The sequence below is a fragment of the Protopterus annectens genome, chromosome 6.part0, assembly GCF_019279795.1.
Source record: "Protopterus annectens isolate FY-2018-M chromosome 6.part0, PAN1.0, whole genome shotgun sequence".
NCBI classification, from domain to species: domain Eukaryota; kingdom Metazoa; phylum Chordata; order Ceratodontiformes; family Protopteridae; genus Protopterus; species Protopterus annectens.
In genome coordinates, this window is record NC_056737.1 from 601,181,318 (window position 1) to 601,206,847 (window position 25,530).

A 25,530-nucleotide genomic window follows, 5' to 3' on the forward strand; every position below is an offset into this window, starting at 1 on the left:
TTGTGTCGCTATGGTTTATTGTCAGTTATATAAATGTAACATGACCTATGTCATAAATGATAATTTAACAAAAATGTTTTTTGTTAAAAAAAAAAAAAAAAAAAGATTCCCTTGTCAGAGATGAAAACAAAATCTCCACAGAAAGTGCAAATAAAGCAGTTTGTGGAAAAGCACAATTTAAAGATAAAAATGGACATAGGAGTGCTAAATGAGTAGTAAACATCATCTACATGACAAAAAAGTGAAACAATGCAATCTATTCTTGTCAGAAGTTCCAAATGAAGCAAATAAACAACAGAAACAAGAGGTCTAACATTAAACTGACACCACAGAACTTCATTTTCCCAGTACAAGTCAAAACACTTTAGAAAAGCCCAATAACTGCTAAAAGGAAGTATTAAGCATACAAACAACACAGCAGTGAGTTAATTTCCCAGAGAAATTAAGATCAGCAGTAAATAACAAGTATATTAAAATAAAAACTTAACATGCGCGTGTGCGCATACACACACACACAATGGCACGGTGGTGCAGTGGAAAGCATTGTCACCTCACAAGAAGAAGTTCCCCAGTTTCATTCACAGACATGGTTCATTCTGTGCAGAATTTGCACATCCTCCCTGTGTTCACAAGGGTTTCCTCCAGGTGCTCCGTTTTCCTCCCACATTCCAAATACATGCAGTAGGTGGACTTGACACCATAAACTGGCCATAGGTGTGACTGTGTGTGCAAGTGTGTGGTGTGAAAGAACTACCATGGCAGGGCTGGCAACCTGGTGGTGTATACCTTATCTCTAGATGATTGTCACTGTTGAAGTGAAACCCTGGTCCCATATGCAAAAATTGGCAAAAGGGGTTGTGGATGGATATACACACACACATGTATATATAAGATTAGTGATCAGCAGTATGGTTTCATGCCGGGAAAGAGCACTACAGATGCGGTTTGCTCTGAGAGTGTTGATGGAGAAGTACAGAGAAGGTCAGAAGGAGTTGCATTGTGTTTTTGTACACTTAGAGAAAGCATATGACAGGGTGCCTAGAGAGGAGTTGTGGTATTGTATGAGGAAGTCAGGAGTGTCAGAGAAGTATGTAAGAGTGGTACAGGATATGTACGAGGGTAGTGTGACAGCGATGAGGTCTGCAGTGGGAGTGATGGATGCGTTTAAGGTGGAGGTGGGATTACATCAAGGATCAGGTCTGAGCCCTTTCTTATTTGCAATGGTGATGGACAGGTTGACAGATGAGATCAGACAGGAGTCCCCGTGGACTATGATGTTTGCAGATGGCATTGTGATCTGCAGTGAGAGTAGGGAACAGGTGGAGGAAACTCTGGAGAGATGGAGATATGCTCTAGAGAGAAGAGGAATGAAGGTCAGCAGGACTAAGACAGAATATGTGTGTGTGAATGAGAGGGAGGATAGAGGAATGGTGAGGATGCAAGGAGTAGAGGTGGTGAAGGTGGAAGAGTTTAAATACTTGGGATCAATAGTTCAGAGTAATGGTGAGTGTGGAAGAGAGGTAAAGAAGAGAGTACAGGCAGGATGGATTGGGTGGAGAAGAGTGTCAGGAGTGATTTGTGACAGACGAGTACTAGTAAGAGTGAAAGGGAAGGTCTACAAGAGGGTAGTGAGACCAGCTATGTTATATGGATTGGAGACAGTGGCACTGACAAAAAGGCAGTTGTTAGAGCTGGATGTGGCAGAGTTAAAGATTGTAAGATTTGCACTGGGTGTGACGAGGGTGGACAGGATTAGGAATAAGTATATTAGAGGGTCAGTCCAGGTTGGAAGGTTTGGAGGCAAGATTACGTTGGTTTGGACATGTGCTGAGGAGGGATGCTGAGTATATTGGGAAAAAGATGCTAAGAATGAAGCTACCAGGTAACAGGAAAAGAGGAAGACCTAAGATAAGGTTTATGGATGTGGTGAGAGAGGACATGCAGGTGGTTGGTGTGACAGAGCAAGATGTAGAGGACAGGAAGAAATGGAAACAGATGATCCGCTGTGGCGACCCCTAACGGGAACAGCCAAAAGAAGATGATGATATATATACGTGTATATATATATATATATATATATATATATATATATATATATATATATATATATATACACATACATTCAAGTAAAACATAAAAAAATCAAAAGTATATAATAACAATAATCATAATAATAACAAAGAGAAAGGGAGGTTCAGAAAGGGATCTTATCTGAGACTGGAAGCTGTAATCCATCAATGCAGACTGCTGAAGAGATTCAGCTATAAGATTCCTACAATTGACTTCCTGTGATGAGGGATATGTTCCCCTAATGGGAGGGGATTAGCCAATCTCATACCAAAGGGAATCAGAGGAGGGAATTCAGAGCTCTGGAAAGCTGCCAGTGTGGGTTTGTGCAGACACAGATCTCATATGCCACTGAGACAGTGTGAATGATGATGAACACTGTTTAGTACAAGAAGTATTTACTGATGCAGTGGCAAAGGAAAATTTTTCATTGCAGGGTAACACATATATTCATACACCCAAATTCTGGCACAAATGCTTCATGGTGCCTCTCCCATATACTAGCAATGTAATGAAAGGTTGGTTGGCTCTTGAAGTCACATATTTTTGTCTATGTGAAACTGAATGGTTTCTGAAAAGTTTGCGTTATCAATGCAGATTTTATGGGGTGAAAATTTTCAAATAAGAAAGGAAATTGTACTGCACGGAATCAAGATCCCACAAATAGTACTGAACAGGGATCACAAAATGCTATGTTTTGTGATAACAGTAGGACATAAATGTATCACTAGTAGTTGAAAATCTAACGTGGCATCTACAAAATAATTCACTGGGTATACTTAGCTATATCCAACTAGAAAGGGATTGCTGAAATTAAGGGCAAGGCCTAACAAACTGGGAAATACTGGTTAAAATGCACACTAATGCTAGAAGCAGTGGAAGAAAATGATAACACTGCCTAGGAAAGGAATGTCTCAGCTCTGGGACTGGCTCTAACACTATAATCTTTACTTTTGCATTCAGTAGCATGAAAGCAATTGTCATACCTTTCAAGCGTACCACTTTATGAGAAACATACTCATTTGGGGTCTTAAAAAGTTCATGTTCCTCAAAGTTCCACAGAGAAATGGTCTGTCACACATTCAGTGTTAGAGATTTATTTAACTGATATCCATAGTAAATAGAAATTAATCATATTAATTCATTTAAAGGTCTTTTTTATAAGTAAAACCAGCATATTTTGACTATGGCCTTCCTAGTCAAAGTTGTTAGTAAGCCATTAGTATGTAATTCCACATTTTGCCCATTTGTTCCACATTATGAGGGTGAGCATTCCTCATTTTGGAGATGGAAGGTTGAGAGCTATGGCTATTGTGCAATTGTTTATAGGTTAGTTGAGAGTGAAATTTGACTCAAACCATTTAAACACACATCAGGGTATGACAGAATTAAGGTAAGAGATGCTAAGTTTATTTGCTGGGGTATAATACTGTATTACTATACACATCTGTAGTTTATAAAGAGGACTGTACCAGCAAAAACATTTCACTACTGTAAAAGGTCTTATTTTAGAAAAGCATACCAACCAATAGGCCTTTGTACTGGGGACAATGTTACCTTTTAAAATTTAAGGCTGGATTGTGCAGTCATCTGAAAATCTGAATATGATTTAAAATATTAATATTAAAAGTCTGGGGGAAAAATCTTAATATCTAAATGATCACAGACTGAAGTGCCTACATGCATGGGGAGAATGAAGTCTGGTGAACATAAGTAAATATGAACAATCAAATAAAAGATATACGGAAGAAGAAAACTGATAAAAAGAAAGAGGAAATGAAAAACAAGAAATAAAAGTGAAGATTCCGAAACATAAAGTTATATTTCATAGCTCAAGCAACAGACCTACAGAGAATGATTAGATAGCTATCAAGAGTAAAGTGTAGAAGAGTAAATAGTACATAGACAGGATTACGACTGGATTTCTGATAATAACCAAGTTGTTGTATGTTCAAGAAAGGGATGTCAAGAAATTCAACTCAAGAATAGACAAAGTGAAAAGACGTGAAGCAACAACGGCTTAAAAACCTGTAGAAGAATTCACTGTCACATTTCTTTTTGTGTGGCACTGAAGTGTAGTGAGTGGCACTGGCCATTGTGTACCTCTGACGCAGGATTAGAGAGAGATTAACAGCACTAACAGTTGCTTAACAAAACTGTCTTTTTTTCTTAACTTGGGGCATTAGCCATTGTGCTCAGTATATATGAACAAAGCACAGAGATACATGAATACACCACTATATCACCAACATCAACTGCAGGTAAACAGAAATAATTCTGAGAGAAGTAATAATGTTTTAGATAACAATGACTGCTATTTCTGGTGATAATGACTTGCAAAGAGTAAGGTATACGTATATCATTCTGAATTGAGCAGCTCCAGCAATGTCAATTATGTTTGTTCCCCTCAGACTGTGGTTTGTGCTGTACTCATTCTGACTGTCAAGAACACTTCACAAAAAAGTGTCATATTCCAGTTTTTAGCCTCAGAATCTGAAAACACTACTATTATAATGCCATTTTGTTTTCTGTTAATGATTTACTTTTTCCATATCTTGGCATCAATGTGAGATATGTCAGGCAATTGCACAATGCCCACTGTGCATATGCAGAACATGTAGCAAGAGAAGAGATTTAAAAACATCCTCAAAGACTTGCAACAACAATTCTAGGCATGCTTCTGTGGTACTTGATGATGTAATGAATCAATACACCATGGTGTTTCCTGCATATAGTCATACTTTGCTGCTGAACCTAGAGTTAACCCTGAACTATGCCAGTGTCTGTGCCTATACTGGCAGACATTCAGTATATCAATCCTCTGTGTTGTCTACTATGTTTATAGTTAGGTTGTTTCATTCTGTTAGTCCACAAGTCTATCTCAGAATACCTGATACCTTCTATATACTTATATCTGTATTTTTATATTGTGAATTCCAAGCAAACCTCTTAGAGGAAGAAATCTGGACAAAGCTATAAATAAAAGTGGACAAAGGCCCAAAAATAGGGTCAATTTTTAAATATTGCTCTTACAAACTTGGAACGTTCATAGAACAGCAGGTTTTGCGTTAGTGTGAATTTTCTGAAGGGTAGGAAGTCTGAAACTCAAATGTCTGTCATGATTTTCTCACCTCAGTCTTTAATGATTTGCCACTAATTTGCCAGAAAACCACAATTTTATGAAAAATGGACCAAAAATATGAGGCAAAAATCTGGACACTGTGAAAATCTGTACAGTTGAGAGGTATGATTCCAACCTACTTTCTGTTGCGTACAAGTGACCCTGGATAAAGGATTTGTTTCCTATGTTCACTTTTTTCTACTAAAGTTGCAGTCCGTGTTTTTTGAAATTAAGTGTCACCTTACAACAAACACTGTATCTCCCTTTAAATATCACTTTCATATACCTTTCAACTGTCCAGATTTCCGCAGAATATCTAGATTTTTGCCTCATACTGTTAGTCTGCTCCTCATAAAATTTCAGTTTTTTTTCTATCAAATCATTAAAGACTGAAGTCAGTAAACAGTGACATACATTTGAGTTTCAGGCTTTGTATCCTTTAGAAAATACATGCAAATGTAAAACCTATTATCCTAGCCACTGCTTAAGTTTATAGGAGCAATATTTAAAACCTGTCCCTATTTATGGGCCTTTGTCTCCCCATTACATTTGGCTTTGTTTAGATTTCTTGTGCTGAGAGATTGAGTGATATGTACTTTCAACTAGCCAAAAAGCATGCATTGTAGAAAATTTACTGATATATTAAGATTTTCAGGTGCCAAAAGAAGGAAAGATAAGCCTATCAGCTTCAAATGAAATGCAGTTATTCCCATTTTGTTAAATTAATTTAAAACCACTCTGTCACACCACATTTAACAACTGAGGCAGAATAATCTATGATTCCACTACTTTATTTGAAGCTGTGTTTTCTCATTTAAGTCCTGAAAAGTCTGTCAAATCTCGACAGCAGTGGCTTTATTTACCATACTGCCTAATAAGGCTTTACAGTTTTGCTTTTAAATAATCTTACTTATGGGTATCACGATCTTCTGTTCCTTCTCTACTATGGAATGTACATATCTAACCAATGTCTTTAATCTAATGTTATAGTTGTTGTTGTTTGTCTTTTGGCTTTTTCCCGGTAAGGGGTCACCACAGTGGAACTCCGGTCTGCTAATGATTGGCAGTAGATTTTTACGAAACGCCGAGGTGCCAGCTCAATGCCCAACCTTAGTATAATCCCAAATTCCCTTGATCATTTTAGATCCTCACCTCTGAACTCCTTCAATCAGTTCTGCAATCCTGTTCAGGTAAGGCTTTCATTCATTTACGGATTTCAAAACTGGATGCAGTGTTTCACTTCAAGCCCCCCTCAAAGACTTGTAAAAGGCAACTTCCGCTTCAATTATGGATTTAATTTTTGATAGTTCATGATGTTATGCATTATCTTTATGACCACAATTTGTTAGAAAGAGAGCTTTGTTGAAACAACTTCAATAATCTTGAATAATATGAGACTCAGGTCAAACGAAGACCAAACAAGACAAAAAAGGACACTTACCAGCAACTTTCTCGGTCATTTCATGTTTAGCCTTGCCATTCAAAAACTGGGCTTTAGTGCAAAAGGTTTGAAGTAGCAAAGAATTATCTGTAGGGGAAAAAAAAAAGATTATGATGTTGCAATAACTTGCAAATAAAATGCCTCTAACTGTCTCATCTTTATCCCTCTCCCCCAAGAGATGCTTTTCTCACAGTGATATGTCATAATGTCTGCATACTTGACTTAGTTTATGGGTCTGTTGAAACAGATTTCCAGATTATGAGTTCTACTACAGGTTTTACAAAGTATGTTGTTTGTGGTATAACTGCTTTTATATGTATGACCTTAAGAAATAAATAGTGAAGAGAAATAACTGAAATAATTTTCTGAAAAAAAGTGGCTTAAAATAAGACAGCTATATCTATCTATGTGCATTTATGCTAAAACAAGATGAGATTCTTACTCTAGTTATGGTTTTAGGACTGTTGTACGAAATGATTCATTTCAAATATAAAGTAACCGTGTTTAGAAATAAAGGGTCTGTGCGAGACAGATGAATGTGAAAGGCACCCAAGAAGCTCAATAAAATAATAATAATATACCTAGATGTTTTGATGCGTGTGATTATATCTAAATGTTGATTACTTATTGTTTAATAACACTTTTAGTACAGCACCTCATTAAGCATCGTTAGACAAATTTATCACTATAAGAAATTAATTTAATGTTTCACAATAAAACATACCAGTAGGTAAAAACTGCAGTGCAAACTCTAGTACATTTCTTCAGCCCCTTGCAGAATACTGATACCACTGAAGGCTGTTCTAACATGTTTTAAGATAAAGGACTCTTTCATGTTGAGAAGCAGCAGTCTGAAACTCGAATTATCCAGTTCAGACTAGAAAAGAAGAGACATTGGTATGTGGTATGAGAACTTGCTGAAAGTGTGGGATTTGAACTTCAAATAGCTGTATTCATCAATGATTAAACTGTTAACATTAAGAGCCTTACTGGTAGGAATTTAATCACATTATAATAAAAATGGTTATTTTTTTTTTTATAAATGGTTGATTTTTGTATGCTTGTAGTGCCTTTTTTGGACTTCTACCTGACACTACATCATTCTGGTAAATGAAATGTATAACTCCAAGAAACAAAAGAAAATGTGAATTACATGACAGCAAACCTGTGATATTACATTCTGGAGGTACTACTGAAATCCAGAAGGCATGGCTGGGAGTCTTGTCTTCCTGAATTGCTGAATATTGTTTTACTATGGCTTCCTCACATAAGTGGGTGTTTTTGTTGTTGTTCTTCTTTCGGCTTTTCCCAGTTAGGGGTCGCCACAGCGGATCATCTGTCCGCTCATGATTGGCAGTGGAGTTTTTACGGTGTCGAGTTCCCAGCCCAGCGCCCAACCTTCCACAGAAGGTATACACACGCCCACACTCAGACCTAGGGCCAATTTAGAGTGCCCAATCCACCTACTGTATGTCTTTGTGATGTGGGAGGAAACCGGAGCACCTGGAGGAAACCCACGCGACCATAGGGAGGACATGCAGACTCCACACAGAAGGCACCCCAGCCGAGAATCGGACAGGAGAACCTCTTGCTGTGAGGCGACAACGCTAACCGCTGCACCACCATGGCCGCTATATATATATATATATATTTATAGACACACACACACACACACACACACACACATATATATACACACAAACACACACACACACACACACACACACACACACACACACACACACACACACACACACACACACACACACACACACACTCTTACACATATATTTCATATAGGCATCATTATTAGTGATTTGTATGTGTGCCCACAGGAAGAAAACAATTCAGTGACATTATTTGTGCAGGGTGGCTACATAAATGTTAATCTGAAATGTGTTGCATTATACTGTGTGAAGTTATACTGTCGGTTTGAGGAATAAAAATGTAAATGTGTGATGCTGATTTGGTTTAACTAAATTCTTCTTCAAAACATTCATTGGTTGTTAAAGAAAGTTCTCTAAAGGCCCAAAGAACAAGATAAACATGTGATTAAAATGAAGTCAGCTTGAGGTATGTGTCATAAAAATTCATTTTTTTTATTTTTTATTTTTACAGTGATAATGAGAATTAAGTAATATTCTGAGATAATAGGAAGCTAGCAGTGGAAATGATTTTCCAGGTTATGCACACAGGATTGTGGTCAGGTTACGACTGAGGTTTAATGCACCGTGACAACTTGAAATGATTACAAGCATGATCAAGAGGCTACATCTCACATTAAGTGAGACTACACCTCGGATGTCTAATCCTACTGCTCCAAAATGACATCTGTGAAAATTTGCCAATCCGACATTAATCGTTATATTCATTTTTTATTATGTGTACAAAGGTGAACTTCGCATTGGTATGTGGAGTACCACAATGGCCTAAAATGCTTCTTTAATGGATTGTCATTACATCAGAAAAAGAACTACTGGGGACTTCAGGTATGATGCTGAACTAGACAACAGCAGATAACAATAGAACTGTGGAGCTTAACTGGAAAGCGTATAGCTTTTTAAATTTACAAAAAAAGCCACTGTTACCATGAAAATGTTAAGAAAAAGGTTATTTGAAGGGAATCAAGTGTTCATGAGAGGGAAAGTTAGAAGCAGCAGAGAATGAGAAATTTAGAAGATTGCATTCTGATGGTACATATGCATGACCGGGTCTACTTTAGAAGATCAAAATCCCACTTAACCGAGTTTTATAACACTGAGACCAAAAAGCCGACAACCACACATCACCGACCTCCCGGAACACCAACTTTCAACTCCAGGCAAGTAACCACCTGGCCACAATGTTGAACTTTGACCTTTACCCCCATGATAGCACAATCTCGGAGTTGGCATATTTAGTTGGGGGGGGGGTTGCACAGCCCCCTATATAGGTGGATTTAATTTGCTTTTGTTTTAATTCATTTTTTAGTTTGGCCAAGTGGTTATTTACCTGGAGTTGAAACTCAGTGTTCTGGGAGGTCAGTGATATGTGGTTGTCAGCTTTTTGGTCTCGGCGTTATTAACATCAGGTAAGTGGAATTTCTGTCTTCTAAATTAGACCTGCAGGGCCACCCATCTGAGATGATCATACTCGAAATAATTTAGAATGAAATTAAAGATGTGAAAAAGACAAGCTTAGAGATTCTGGCAACTCAGAGGAAAAGGACTGGTGAGGTCATAGGTGGTCTGAATGAACACATGACAGTCATACAAAAGCTAATTGAAGAAAATGAGGAGCTGAGGGCAAGAATAGAAGTTGCAGAAGCAAGACTCGATTGTCTTGAGGCAAAAACTGTAGATCTGGAAGATTGGGCCAAAATGAAAAATATAAAGTTAGCCGGATTGCCATAAAGTGATGAAGTGTGAGATTATATGAAAGCAGTAGTAGGTCTGTTGGAAAAGTAATCAGGAATTCCATTAATTGATATAAATTTTAAGAGAGCACAAGTGCACAGTAGACAGAAACAGCTGAGACCAGCAATAATAAGGTTGCAGACCTTTGAAATGAAAGAGAATTTTAAAAGAGATTTGGCAAGTAGGAAAGAATTTGAAAGTTGGTATGCAACTGTTTAAGTTGAACACGACCCACTGAAAGTAGAATGAGATGTTGCCAGTCATCAGGGAGCATAAAGATAAAGGATTAAGATGGAACCTCCTACATCCAGTCAAATTAAGACTTTTTACACAGTGTGTTACTAAAACATTTGTTAACTCTGCAGATGCCCTGGAGTTTGTGAAGAAGTTGGCAAACTTAAGACTGGGAGCTAATGTTGCCACCAGTAAAATCAAGAACTTAACTATAATGGGGGAAGGATCTGGATAAAGTAAGCAAGGGAAAGAAATTGGCTATTTCTCCTTTTCAGGGAAAACGTGCAACTGATAAAGCAAAATAGGAGGAAAGGAGCTGAACACTAAAATAGATAAGTATTAATATAAGATGACATGACAAGAAACTGTGAAGGGAAGAAAGGGGAGTGTTAAGACTTATTTTCTTTCAGCTTCAAGGAAAAAAAGACTGATTATAAATGTTACCAAGGAAGACAGAAAAAATGCAGGATAACTATTTCTTTGAGATAAATATGGGCAGTGTTGGGGACATTTAATATATGGAAAATGACTACAGTAATGGACATAAGTGAATGGAATCTGTTGAAACTGGATAAGGTTAGACAACATGATGGCATGTAAGATAGTTTGAAGAAAGTAAGATTTGAAAGTGTTTCCTCTGAATCAAATTGCTCAATGTTGTAAGAAAAGATCTGGAAAATGGAAATACAGTTCCATGGAGATATGTAAAGAACAATGTAAAATAATGTATTTAGTTAGATTGAATAGGAGATTATGAACCAGCAAGCAAATTGACATTAAATCAATAAGTAAAGAAGGGGTGGTACATGTTAATAACAGATAAAGTGTAGGAAAAAGTGAATGTAACATAAAAATAAATATAAATAAAAGGAAGAAAAGAGTTGAAGAGTGCATATTATGATTTTTAATGACAATGGGAAGGAGTTCAGCTTGACGAGCAATTATGGGGATGAGACTTTAAGATAGGAACTTGTGTAAAGAAAATGGAGACTTACTGATACCCCAATGAGGGAAACAGAATATAAATAATAACCTAGTACTTGAAAAATGGGCTGATAAAATTAAATGTAATATGTGTAAAATAAAAAATACATGCCAGGTGATTAACGAATGCCATGGTAAATAGAATGGGAAGGGGAAAGGACATGTTAGATTTAACAGAAGGGATTGTGGGGTAGAGAAAAAGGTAAAAGGAGCTATAGACCACATAAAGGCGATAGCAAGAGGTTGATTAAATAATGACCCTGTAAAGGTGGAGAGGCAAGTGGTCTAGGAACAGTAAAAAGAAAAGTATGTGGTAGAAAGAAGATAGGCTGTGGTAATTATTATAACCAAGAGGGAAATCTACAGACTAGCGGTCATCTGATCACTTTAAACTCATATTTTGTATCTAAGATTTTATACTGAAATCATTAGAGAAGAGGGAATTTGTGAAGTTATTGGAAGGCTGGTCAGAGAAGGCTTACATTCATGATTCCAAGATTTGTTGACTAACATAAGGGGATGTTAGTAATGGAAATATAAGGTAGCAAGTTTGAAAGGGGACAAGGCAAAGATTATTTGATGAACAGGGAGTAGAAAAATGGAGCAAAGTTGCAATAAGAACATGGGAGTGGTGGCAGGAGTGAGAAGTTCTAATGCTAGTAAGAAGGGTTATGCTAGGAATATAATGCAAAGTCTAAGTAAGGAATGGAAAAGAGTAGGATAGAAAATGTTTGCCACTGAAAATATGTCAATATGGTTTGTTTTCATTTCTATAAATGCATGATTGCTTACGTCATAAGTGATAATTCAAATAAAGATGTTTCTTGTTTAGAAAAACAAGAAAAATTGGGGTGGGTTACTAAAAGATGCCAAGGCAAATAATTGAAAAAGAAAATGAAATTTAAGGAAAAAGTGGACTAAGACAGAACATGTTTAAAAAAAGTTGATCTATAGTTAGTTGGGTGCCATCTTAACTCCTTTTCTTTACACACCCTGATGGGTGGCAACATCAGATAGCTCTTCCTTTGGGTCTCATAAGCAAAGTCATGCTCAATGTAAATAAATGATTAAAAAGGAGTGTGATATGTAAAGGGTAAGCAATAAGGAAGGTAGCGCATTATGTGACTTAAATTTGAAACAAAGATTGCTGCAGTGGGAAATTAGTAGAATGGAAGACTAAAAAGAAGCAGAGGAAATAAAGCAGAGAAAGTCGTAGCCGCAAGCAGAAAGGTACACTGCCATAGCTATGACAGATGAGGGGGCTGAGGGGCAGTTAACACTAACAGAGGAAAACAATCTCCAGAACTGGAATATGAACTTGTATATATGTACATAGTTAAAACGGAGAAAAGAGAGGGTAAGCAACCAAGAAAATGGGACAGAAGAGGTTACTGAATTCGGGAAACAATAAGAAAAGAGACAGGGATAAGGTAAATGAGGAAAGGAGAGAGAGTAAAGAGGGAAAGAGAAAAAAGAAATGGGAAATGAGAGATAAGAAAAGAGAAAATAATTATAAATCATGGGGCAAGAGAGTTATGATATTAAATCATGGAATACAGATGGCTTAAGAAACAGGAATAAGAGAGACATAATACTGAATTATATAAGGAAAACAAAGATACAAATAATTACCCTCCAGGAGGGTCATTTGTCTTGAGAATGTCGGGTGCCAGGATCTGTCACATAACCGACGCACTCAGGTCACTCCACAACAAGTACAAATATGACACTGTCATTGTCCATGTTGGTGTGAACGACCCGAGATGTACCTCCCTGGACTACATGAAAAGAGACAAGGAAGAGTTCTCCAATCTTGTAGCCCAAGCAGGTATGACCCTAGCCTTGAGTAGCATTCTGCCATCACCAAGAATGATGCCGCAGTACAAGGACAAAATGATTGACTTCAACAATTGGCTAAGCTTCTGGTGCCATTCTAATGGGATCCAGTATCTGTCTGCCTGGGATGACATGGTCGACAGACCTCGATGCTTTGCCAGAGAGGGCCTGCACCTGTCACCCCTGCGATTCCGGATACTGGCTAAGGTTCTCGCTGCCTCTATAGTGCCTTTTTAGGCAAGGTTCAAATGACAAATTCACCACCATAACAGGAACAGGCAAGCAAAAACTGAGGGAGATGCTACTCAATGCTAGAAGTCTAAATCTCAAAATGCCCTCACTCGAGGCACTCATTAAAATGGAGAACATCAATATATGTGCAGTGACTGTGACCTGGTTCAAGGTTCCAGAGAGCACCCCTGCACTACCAGGCTATAACGCATATCACACTTTTCGGCCATGTAACCTGGACCGGAACACCAAAGGCAGAGGTGTGTCCATATTTATTAAGGATATCCACACCTCCAGGCTAGTTGCTCAGCATAATGCAGCCGAGGTTATCCAAGTGCAACTAATTCTGGGCAAAACTGCAATCCAAATTGTAGCTTGCTAAAGATCACCCACCATGCCCCAGGATTCCCACTCCTCTTTTCTTGATTTACTGGGAAATATTAGGGTTCAACCAAACACCCTAATAATGGGTGATTTCAACTACCCCACCATTACCTGGGAAAACTACTCATGTACCAACTCCTTCACTCAACGCTTTCTGGAATACATAAACTCCAATGCCCTGGATCAATTTATCCACACCCCCACCAGGGGCAACAATATCCTAGATACAGTCATTACCAACATGGGAGACCAGTGTTCCACACCTGAAGTCAACGCCTCATTGGTCCAATCCGACCATAAGCTAATTATCCTAGATATCCACATCCTGCCCCTACCCCCCATTAAGGAAACCATGGTAAAAAATTTCTCCAAAGCCAACTTCATGCTTCTTAAGACAGAAGTGGTGAACTTCATGACACCCATGCAGATGGACAATACAGTTGCGACAACTGAATCCTACACAATTACACTTTATAAGCACTTACATGAGTGCATGGATCGTGTTTTCCCAAACAGAACCGAGATGCTATCCTCCAAAAAAAGGAAGCCAATCTGGTGGTCCCCTGCCATAAACAAACTGTACAACAGAAGGAAGAAACTGTTGCAAAAGAGAGTAAATTCCCATGAGTGGAGGAGCTCCCTGGTCAGCCTCATTAAGAAGCTGCGATCCCTGATAAAATCCTCCAAAGCTAGTTACGAAAACGAAATTGCCACTGATTCTAAAGACAACCACAAAGCATTCTATAGCTATGTCAAGAATTTCAATGGCAACACTCAGATCTGCTCTGAGTTACAGCACAATGGCACTAAATATACAGACCCAACTGATATTGCCAACATCCTGGCAGATAGGTTCAGTGCTAACTTTACCCCCCTCTCACCCCCTAAAGAGCCCATCTCTATACCGGAAGAATGCAAAGTGCCTGTAATCACAGCTGCACAGGTAAAACCCACACACTCCAAAGCCAAGAACACAGCATCCATGGGACCAGACAACATCCCAGGCTGCGTTCTACACGAACTACAGAACGAACTGGCACCCCACCTAAGTACCATGTTCACTGAAACACAAAAACCAAGTCAGCAGCACCAAGACCCACCACAGGAAGTATCAGGAATCCAAGAAATGTAAAATAAAACAATTTATTGAAGTGCTTTTCGTTGCTTGTAATGTGGCAACTTCTTCAGAAAAGATACACAGTTTCAAACAGTAGTTTATAAGTAATTGACTGAAAGCAGACTGCGGGCCAGGGTTTATGAACACACCTATGCTATTTCAGTCAATAAAATTGACAACCCACTAGCAAGACATATAGCAAATAATGTGGGCCACAAATTTACCTTTAAAGCTATAGATCAAGTTCAAGCTAATTTGAGAGGTGGCCCACTGAACTTACTTTTAGAGGAACATGAGCTTGAATGGCAAATCCGTTTGAATGCATTTGTTGTACCAGGTTTAAATGATGCTTGTAACATTGCCTGTCTTCTGAAACTAAGAAGTTTGACACGGTAACTGGTATTTTGCTTGAATATAATTCTATTCATTTTAGCTCTACAATATTTTAGAGAGAGATATACCTGGTTGATTATTCCATAATTTTGAAGTTTAGTCTAACTTTGTTATTGTTTGAGTCTAACAGTTTAATGCCTTCTGTATAACTATTTATAACAGTTTTGATGACACTTTTAACCTAACAAACTTGCAGCTTTTGTATTTAGGTTTTATGAACACGTGTTTTTTTAGCAAATGTTTCTTTAAGAATTTGATTTACTGGAGGTGTGGTCATCACATGACATGTCTCAATTTGAAACTGTGTATCTTTTCTGAAGAAGTTGCCACATTACAAGCAACGAAAAGTGCTTCAATAAATTGTTTTATTTTATATTTTTTGGATTCCTGATACTTCTTGTGGTGGGTCTTGGAGCTGCTGACTTGGTTTTTGTGTTTCAGTAGTTTGTTGGCTTCCTTTCCCTGGTTTATCTGTAGTATGGTGTCTAAAACCAGCAGCAACCCAAGTAGTCCCACACTTTTTGGTTCACAGCTGCAGACCGAATTGGGGAATCTTACTCAGTTAATTAATGCGATGGGCCAACGTATGGAAGGCCTTTCTGCTCGTTTAGAGAATGTGGACACTGTTTTATCTCAACAACAACATTCTTTTCAGAACTTGGTTTCAGAAATACCGGTGAGTGGCACCCCTGTTAGTAACTTGAGATCTACTCCACCCAACAGAGTTGAAGTCAGTATTGGCGCAACTTGTGGAGATATCACATCAAGCCAACGGGTCCCAACCGAAGCCCGCCAAACGGGGAATATGGATGAACCTGTACTTAATACTTAATACATTCAGTGACAACAATGGAAGGCTTATTGGAGCTCCTGATTTAAACGAGTGGATTAAAGACACTTCCACACTTTGTTTCAAGACACGGTCTGTCCAGGAGCAACCGGCCGAGACTAACAACGGACAACAGGTTGGTGCTATTGGCTTGAATGAGAAGCTTAAAATCCTCGATGTAAAGTTATTAAAACTTAAAAAATTACAACATGAAGTCATGTATTTTAAGGAGTGCTTGGAGCAACACATAGTTCCGAAATCCGAAAGGGCTTCGTGTCCATCGGTACCCAACTGGTTTAATCCTGGATTCATTGTTTCATTTAGAATTAAATTTCTTGTTCGACCAACAAGGCTTTGACCTCATGCAACTTATGATCAAACACTACCAGTTACAGATAGATGCCTTGTCCTGTGAGGTTTCAGTGTTGAACAATGACATAGTATCGGACTGTGAATTTTTCAGACACAGGTATGACTATGACCATTCCTTCTCTAGTATTAATCAGTTGCTGGACAGACTGAAGAGCAATAAAGTCAAAAAAATGAAAAGGGACAGACTTGCTTATGACAATGGGTCGGCCTAACCAAAACCGTCTTCAGCTCAAATTTCTAATGCAATGAAACCCTTTATTGCTGTACAGCAATCCAACAATGTGCAATCTGATGACAATAACCAGATTGTCATTAGACGTAGTGAATGGATCCGTAACAATAACAGCAACAACTGTGATTATAACCAACAACAAGTGACTGACAATACCAACGTCCCTGTTAACAAGTGTGTAAATTTTCGGAAAGACAACCCTACAGGAACAATTCTGAAGAACAAATCATTCCAACAGAACCAGAACAACAATCGGCACAATTTCAAATGCAGGAAGTACTTGTTTGTACATTGTTACTAACAGTGACGGGGACTTTAACATTTAGAATTTTTCATCATTTTCTATCGACTTGCTGTTGGTGAATTTATTAGCTAAAGGTAGTACATTTGTACCCGACAAACCATTTAACATAGTCAAAACTGTCACAGATCTTAAACTGTATGTGAGAAAGTTAAACTTTAATTTATTATTTGGTGACAGTAACTCTGGTGACCATGAGTTAAGGGTGGCTAGTACTTACAATCCCCCACTACACCCTACCCTGAAGATGTTTGAACAAGTATGCGAACTGGATTTTCGATTCCTTTCGAATCCTCATTCTTGTCCATCAAAAAGACTAAGTAATGTGAGTCGAAAGGAAAGTGTACTACTGCAATCCATGAGGAACGCTAATGTCAGGGTGGTTAAACCAGATAAAGGTGGGGGATTAGTAGTCTTTGATCAACATGACTACACAGTGAGAATGAGGCACCTGTTAGACACAGAGGCTTAGTCTAAAGCATCCTTGAGTGAGGTCAACACTGCATATAAACGGATAAGAGGCTATTTCAATGACTTCTTCATTGATGCCATCATTGATATTGGTACGCTTAATTTCATCTCCCTTCCTTGGCCAAAAATCCCAATTATGTTTGGGATACCAAAAATCCACAAGGATGTGGAAACCCCCCCCATGAGACCATTAATAGATGGGAGGGGTTCATTAACTTACCCTTGTGCAAAGGTAGTGGACAATATTTTGAAAAAATACTTAGTGTCAGAACCCCAAGTATGCAAAGACTCATGGACCTTCCTAGAGAATATTAACAACTTGGAATTTAACCCCAATCACAATTTCTTAACTATCGATGTTAAGGACTTGTATACATCTATTCTACACTTAGAGGGCATAGAATGGGTGAGTCTTTTGCTTAAATCTAAGAAAGCTCCTTCACACAAAATTACTTTAGTGGAGTCTTTATTAGACATCATTGTTACTAATAATTACTTTTTATTCGATAAGGATTTTTATTTACAGAAACGAGGGGTCGCTATGGGGTCGCCCTGTGGTGCCAGCTTTGCCAACTTGGTGATGGCGTATTGGGAAAGAACTTTAGTTTTCAAAGCTGAGCACTTCAGGGCAAACCTCATTTACTACAACCATTTCTTAGATGACATCTTCGTGTTATTTAATGGCGATGGCATTCAGGCTGAGATTTTTATTTCATTTCTGAATTCTACAACTGATTTCCTTGTATTTACATCAACATTTCATACAGCCATGATTGACTATTTAGATGTGAAACTTTCAAAAGATAAAGTCAAGAGGGGTATGTATCACAGATTTTCAGAAAACCCACATACTCATTCCTACACTTTTCTAGCTGCCACTCGTTCCACCAGAAGCGGTCCATTATAAAAGGCCAATTGATAAGGGCACTTAGAATGACCACACTTGAGCTCGATTTCCATCAAGAGTGTGATTTACTTAGGAAGATGTTTGAAAAGCGTGGGTATCCTAGCAACCTTATTAGAACTTTAGTCAGTGAAGTTTCTGATAAAAGAAGACTTGGAATTGTCTCTCCCATCCTTGGGCTAAATAGTTTAGAATAGGACAGTCTTGTTCCTCACATGGTAGATTGTCAAAACAGTGTATTTGTCCCAACACAAATTCCATTACAAACTTTAGCCCCTAACTTCAAAGGTGGCTTTATCACTACCTTCAGTAATGATAGTGGCCAAGTCAAACGTATTTTATGTAAAAACTGGCAGTTTATCTTGAGTGATATTTCACTATTCAGTAAACTAGGTCCAGTTCCAAATATTGTATTTCGTAGAGGCCACAACCATAAAAACTTACTTGAATGTGGGGGGCAACAACTTAAAACACATAGGTATGCTGGAATGAATTTGTGTGAATCTTGTAGGATGTGTAGATTCATGGAAGTGGGCAATACATTTTGTATAGGTGACAACAAGTATGAGATAAAATTTAAACTCAACTGTAATTCTAGACTAGTAGTCTACATAGCAAGATGTGTCTGCTGTCCCGCATTCTACGTGGGGAAGACTGAACGTAGACTGTGGGACAGGGTTTATGAACACACCTATGCTATTTCAGTTAATAAAATTGACAAACCACTAGCAAGACATATAGCAAATAATGTGGGCCACAAATTTACCTTTAAAGCTATAGATCAAGTTCAAGCTAATTTGAGAGGTGGCCCACTGAGCTTACTTTTAGAGGAACATAAGCTTGAATGGCAAATCCGTTTGAATGCATTTGTTGTACCAGGTTTAAATGATGCTTGCAACATTGCCTGTCTTCTGAAACTAAGAAGTTTGACACGGTAACTGGTATTTTGCTTGAATATAATTCTATTCATTTTAGCTCTACAATATTTTAGAGAGATATACCCGGTTGATTATTCCGTAATTTTGAAGTTTAGTCTAACTTTGTTATTGTTTGAGTCTAACAGTTTAATGCCTTTTGTATAACTATTTATAACAGTTTTGATGACACTTTTAATCTAACAAACTTGCAGCTTTTGTATTTAGGTTTTATGAACATGTGTTTTTTAGAAAATGTTTCTTTAAGAATTTGATTTACTGGAGGTGTGGTCATCACATGACATGTCTCAATTACTTATAAATTACTGTTTGAAACTGTGTATCTTTTCTGAAGAAGTTGCCACATTACAAGCAATGAAAAGCGCTTCAATAAATTGCTTTATTTTATATTTTTTGGATTCCTGATACTTGGGTCTTGGTGCTGCTGACTTGGTTTTTGTGTTTCAGAAGTTTGTTGGCTTCCTTTCCCTGGTTTATAAGTACCATGCTCAATCATAGCCTCACCTCAGGCTTTGTGCCTGCTGAATGGCGCACAGCGACAGTTATGCCACTCCACAAGGGGGGAGCCGCCATGGACCCTGGGAAATACCACCCCATTAGCCTGACGAGCCTGGTCTGCAAGGCCATGGAACGTATTATCATGGAACTTATAAACAAAGTCATTGGTAATCTCAAAACTCTGGACCCCACCCAGTTCAGGTCTGTAAAAGGCAGATCATGTCTCCTAAACCTGATAGACTTCTTTGAAGCAGTCACCAAAGCCGTTAACAAGGGTAAGGTGGTTCACACAGCCTATCTAGATCTTGCCAAGACTTTCGACACCATCCCCCACTCTGAAAATATAGATAAACTCACTAAACTAGGTATAAATCCCTATGTCACAAGATGAGTTGCCAACTGGCTCACTGACAGAACCCACACTGTGAAAGTAGCAGACTCCAAATCCAACTTCAAACCAGTGACAAGTGGAGTACCACAGGGTTCAGTCCTGGGTCCTCTCCTGTTTGGTATCTACTTCTCTGAAGTACAGGCTAACACAGAAGGTCTTTGGCTAACGAAGTTCACAGATGACTGCAAACTAGAAGCCATAATCAAAACTCCTAATGATGCAGACAGCCTACAAAAGGGCCTCACTGAGACAGATGCCTGGTGTCAAAGCCATGGCCTCAAGCTCAATGCCAAAAAGTGCATTGTCATCCTCTTTGGTACAAACTCTGTACCCATGAACTACAACATAGGCGGTAGTATACTTAACACCAAAATTGTGATAAGAGACCTTGGGACACAGGTGGACAGTAGTCTCTACTTTGAGACTCACATCGCCACAGTAGTCAGGAAATCCTTCTACGTGGCACACCTCATCACAAAAGGTTTCTCACCCAGAAAAAGAGAGGTCATTGTTCTCCTCTACTCATCACTCATTAGACCCATTATAGAGTACAACTCCCCTTTTGGTATGTACCTCACAAGACATCTACAACAACTGGAAAGGCCGCAGAAATACCTCACAAAGAGGATTACCGGCCTCAAACAGATGCCCTACGCAGACCGTCTCAAATAACTCCAGCTTTACTCCATCGCATCTCGCCTACTCAGAGGTTACCTCTGCCTAACATACAAAGTTATGTCAAACCCAGAGCTGTTGGACATGCTCCACTTAAAAAAATCCCAATCTCTCCGAGCTACACGCTCTAGGGACATAAACCTTGTCACCACAATAAACAGAACATGCCGGAGGTATAGATTCCTGTCCCAGAGACTTCCCATACTCTAGAATAAACTACCTATCTATATCAAACAAAGCTCCTCATTAGCACTCTTCAAGAAAAATCTTGATGATTGGATGGGAAATAGGAAATTCACCCCGGGGATCACCTCTGTGGCTCTGCTCGACAGTGGCACAGGAAAATAATTTTCTTGGGTGGCAAAAGCCAGGGTACCTTTTTGGTTGGGCTTGTATAGACCCCAGGGCTGATAGCCTAGTACCTACCTATGAACTTATGAATAGCATAAGAGACTGAAGGGTGGGGGGTATGAAACTGTGGTTAGTTCAACATGGGGAAACAAAAGTAGGAGGGGTTGGTTATTTAAAGAAGGAAAGGACAGTCAATAGATGGAGAAATAGAAAACAGAAAGGGTTGAATGGTAGGAATAAGAGAAGGGCTGTGGGGATTTAGATTATGAAAATAGCAGTGTATATTCCATTGGTTATTAAGAAAAATGCACTGAGAAGGCTAATGATGGAGACAGGAAAATTTCAAGAAAGGGCAGTTATTAAATAGGAGACTGGAACATAACAATAAGTAGAGGGGAAGTAGATAAGGGACCAAGGCATTTGAGAATAACAAAAGAAGGTAAATACTTGAAGGAATATCTGAAATCAATGGACTGGTGGATACATGGAAAACAGAGAAGGAGGGGGTGACACTGGGAGGTGTAAATGCTTTTTCATATAGGCACAACAGATGGGCAAGACTTGAAAGAGGTTATTTTTAACACCTTTATTAAATTATCACTCAAGACACAGAGAAACATATATTAAAATAAAATAAAAATATTAATGTTTCCATTTACATACATTAAGCATCACATATGTTCTTTTTTATAACTATCATCAGTCCAGCATTACACAAACTGCTCAATTCCTGCCTTCTCCTAAACCTCACTCCTCTTCTTCTTCCTTTTGAACATTATTCTGCATGAATTGTTCACACAATTTCCATTTATTTATGTCATTTGCTCCTTCCTTTTCAAATGATCCAACTTCCTGTTTTGTTTTTAATCTCTGTTACAATATTCAATGCTTCATACACAGTTGGCCTAGACTTTGACTTCCATTTTCTAGTAATTGCTTTTTGGCAGATACCAGAATTAATCTTAAAGACCTTACTATGCCTTTACAATTCAGACCCCATATCCAAGCTCAAAATAATCATTTCCTTAGTTTAACCCATTTGCGCATCCAATATCTCTGCATAGTACTCTGTAGGGAATTTGTAAAGTCTGCTTAACTCATTACATTCCCCAAACATATGTTCCCATTTACCTCTTTCTTCCCCATTACACCTCCAGCATTTGCATCTACTTCAGGAAAAATTCTTTGGAGTCTGCTTGGGGTATAAAATACCTATGCATACACAAAAGTCCATTCTTTCTCAGACACTTTTTCTTGCAAAGCCATATTTCATAAATGTGACTGATGCTCTATAATCTCACATTTTTCCCTAATTTCAATGTTGCTGGTGGTCTTCCTGTTCATCTCCATCTCCCAACACCAAACCCTGGTTCAAGTCCAAAGTGCTCCTGATTCTTCAAGTCAACTCCTGAGCTTTTTTTTTTTCTGTCTCAAAAATATTTCCTTTGGAATACTGGAAACATTTTCAATTACAAAGTCTCTCCATGAGATTTATTTTCAGAAGAATGAGAAGCACATATTGCTTGATGGCTCACTTTTTGTTGAGTAAACTTTTGTATTTCCTCCTCACCCTGTTCTGCATTAAAAATGCCTTTGATCCTCCAGAAAAAATATTCTTCCTGAATCTTGGCATTCTCTGATTGCTGACATATATCTACTTCTCTTCTGCCTGGTGTACAGTGAATACACATTTTCCACAAACACTCTACTGTCTCCAGTTTTTAATACTTTGTCCTTCTGCCACAGTTTTGTTAGGATTGACTCTTTCTGCTTGTACGATTGTATCTTTACTAATACAGACATTGGCTGCGTTCTCATGGCCAGGATTACAGCATGCACTCGATGTGTCATTTCAGTTAACAAATCCTGCTGTGGAATACCAGTCCATTTGCTTATTTGTGCAATAAAATGAATACAGTCTTTTCCTTCCAGATTATCTGATATAGCAGAAAATCTCAGGTTTTCTATGTGTGCTCTGTCTTTTAATGCTATCAATTTTTGAAACAGATCTTCTTGAAAACTCTCATACTCAAGCCAGATTTTTCTTCATTTCAACCTCTGGTTTTCTGCAGTTTTATCAGTTCAACTTAATAGCTAGTTAAAGCTTTTTCTGTTTTTTCAAGTCTTTTGTTATTTGAGTTGATACATTCATTCAATGTTACACTTATTTTAATCAGCTCAGAGTACATTTTGACTTATTCTTTCCTCTAAATTACTGGAAGGCGTCTATTGTACAAAAGCTGTGGCTTGAACTGGTTTTTGCTGAATAGACGCAGGATTCTTCCCAGTCAGTGTCTTTTCTTTCTTTACCTTTTCTAGAAGAGTTTCTTTCAGGCTCTCTAAACAACTTCTTTACTGGCATCCGGGAAATGCACTTACTAGACAGTAACTGAATTTTACTCAAGCTGATACAATTAATAGCTCTTATTCTGCAGTTTCTTTTTTCACACTGGGACAGCTGAAATTAAAATGCTGATCAGTGTGTAGTCATCTTGGAAGTTAAGACTTGATAGTGGTTATATCACCAAAGATCATGTGCTTAAGATGGACAGAATAGTTGTTGATCCCCTTACACATACAGATCATGTGTTGACAGGTATAAGACTCCACCACCAGGAAGAAGTGATCCTGCAGCGGCATTGGTGAGTACATATATATATATATATATATATATATATACATACATACATACATAGAAAGAGAGATAGTATATATGTGTGTGTGTGTGTGTGTGTGTAATATATATATATATATATATATATATATATGTATATATATATATATATATATATATATATATATATATACATACACACACACACACATATATATATATATATATATATATACATACATATAGATCCACTTCTGAATCTCAAAATACTGAAATAAAAAGGAAATCAGAGAAATACTGAAGACATTAATTGGGAATTTAGCAAATCTTTCCCTCAAACTTTGGCTACTATGAATACAAAAAAGGAATACCAGGAATAAAGAAATAAGGGGATAGCTGGAAAGCTAACAAGAAGGCAGAAAGGGATGATAAGAAAATGAAAGAAAAGGTAGCAGTCTACACTGTGAGAAGTAAGTGAAATAATGAACAAACTAGAGAAGGTTGAAAGAAGTGAGGAAGGGGAAGAGGGGAGCAGAAGACACAGAAATATCTGGCATAAATGGAAGGAAAAAGATGGGGTTTGAGAGGAGAAAGAAGGAAAGAGAAGATTTTTAACAAGGAGAAAAAATAATGGGAGAGAAGAGTTGGATACACAGGAAAGAAACAGAGACTGAGAAAAGAAATGGAAACATTTTTTAACCTGTGGTGAGGGGATAATGTAAACAGTTAAAGCAGGGTATTATTTTAGTTTAAAGCAAACAAAAAAATAAAGAAGTGCTCAGAATATACTGGTGAGTAAATAGGGAGAGATTAAAGCCCTTGTGAAGAAAGGTGGGATAAATTAAAGAGTGATATTATAGACAATAGTTAGAATATGAAATTTTGATGAATATGATCTGTAATCTCTGGTATTTGGCTGTACTGTCTGTATAAAGGGGTGAATATTTATTGAAAATACAAGTAATCTCTGTGGTATCCTCAAAGTCTCAAAATAACCCACAAAAGTGTAGTGGGTCTAAAAACAAAACAGTGTAAGAAACTTATCTGTGTGGAAGATTTTCAGTCCATATATTTCTAGTTAATCACTGTATATTAATCAGATCAGACAATAGTAGTAGAAGTAGTGAACGTAAACTCGTCTCAAGTCAAAACAAAACAAAACAAAAAGTAATAATAGAAAATATATAATTGTACAGCATTACAAAGTATTCAAAAGTAATCCAAGCAAGGCAGGCAAGTCTGTTTCCAGTCGAAAATCCTTTATTAAGTACACAGACAAGTGAGCCAAGTAAAACAAAAATTGAGTAATAATTTCCTCACAAGCTTTCTAAATATATATATACTTTTTATCAGGCATGGGAGTGGTTTATTGTGCTGTAAAACAAAGTGTTATTGGTACACATGTTAAATTCACATCCCTTCCCCTATCAGTGTGACATTTGAGCTGGTCCTGCCCTACTTAGTAGCTGTCATAATAATATATACCCTTATGTACTTTAAATAAAATGTATAATGATGTGGGATGTTACATCTACGCTGTTTAACATAGAATGATTTCCTTACAATCATAGACAAATGATGGTCAAATGCTGGGTTACTGTCTACATGCATTCACAAATCCCTGACCACTTGGACTACTCTTGGGAATATATTATCAATGTAACCGTCCAAAGGATACTATTCTACATTTCTTGCCACTATGGTCTAGGCCACGGCTCTGGCACTATACATTAGTCTGTGTCAGGCCTTTTTGG

At 37.8% G+C, this 25,530-nt stretch overlaps 1 protein-coding gene across 3 annotated transcripts in view; it reads right to left on the bottom strand.

Annotated features, from left to right (window-relative positions):
• The window catches only part of TOGARAM1 (TOG array regulator of axonemal microtubules 1), a 1,826,974-nt gene that overhangs the window by 117,582 nt on the left and 1,683,862 nt on the right, over nucleotides 1-25,530 (bottom strand). For all 3 annotated transcript variants that reach the window (XM_044074274.1, XM_044074275.1, XM_044074273.1), the window contains exon 21: nucleotides 6,630-6,716. In XM_044074274.1, coding sequence (XP_043930209.1) covers nucleotides 6,630-6,716 — 87 coding nt within the window. The remainder of the gene's footprint in view (nucleotides 1-6,629; nucleotides 6,717-25,530) is intronic.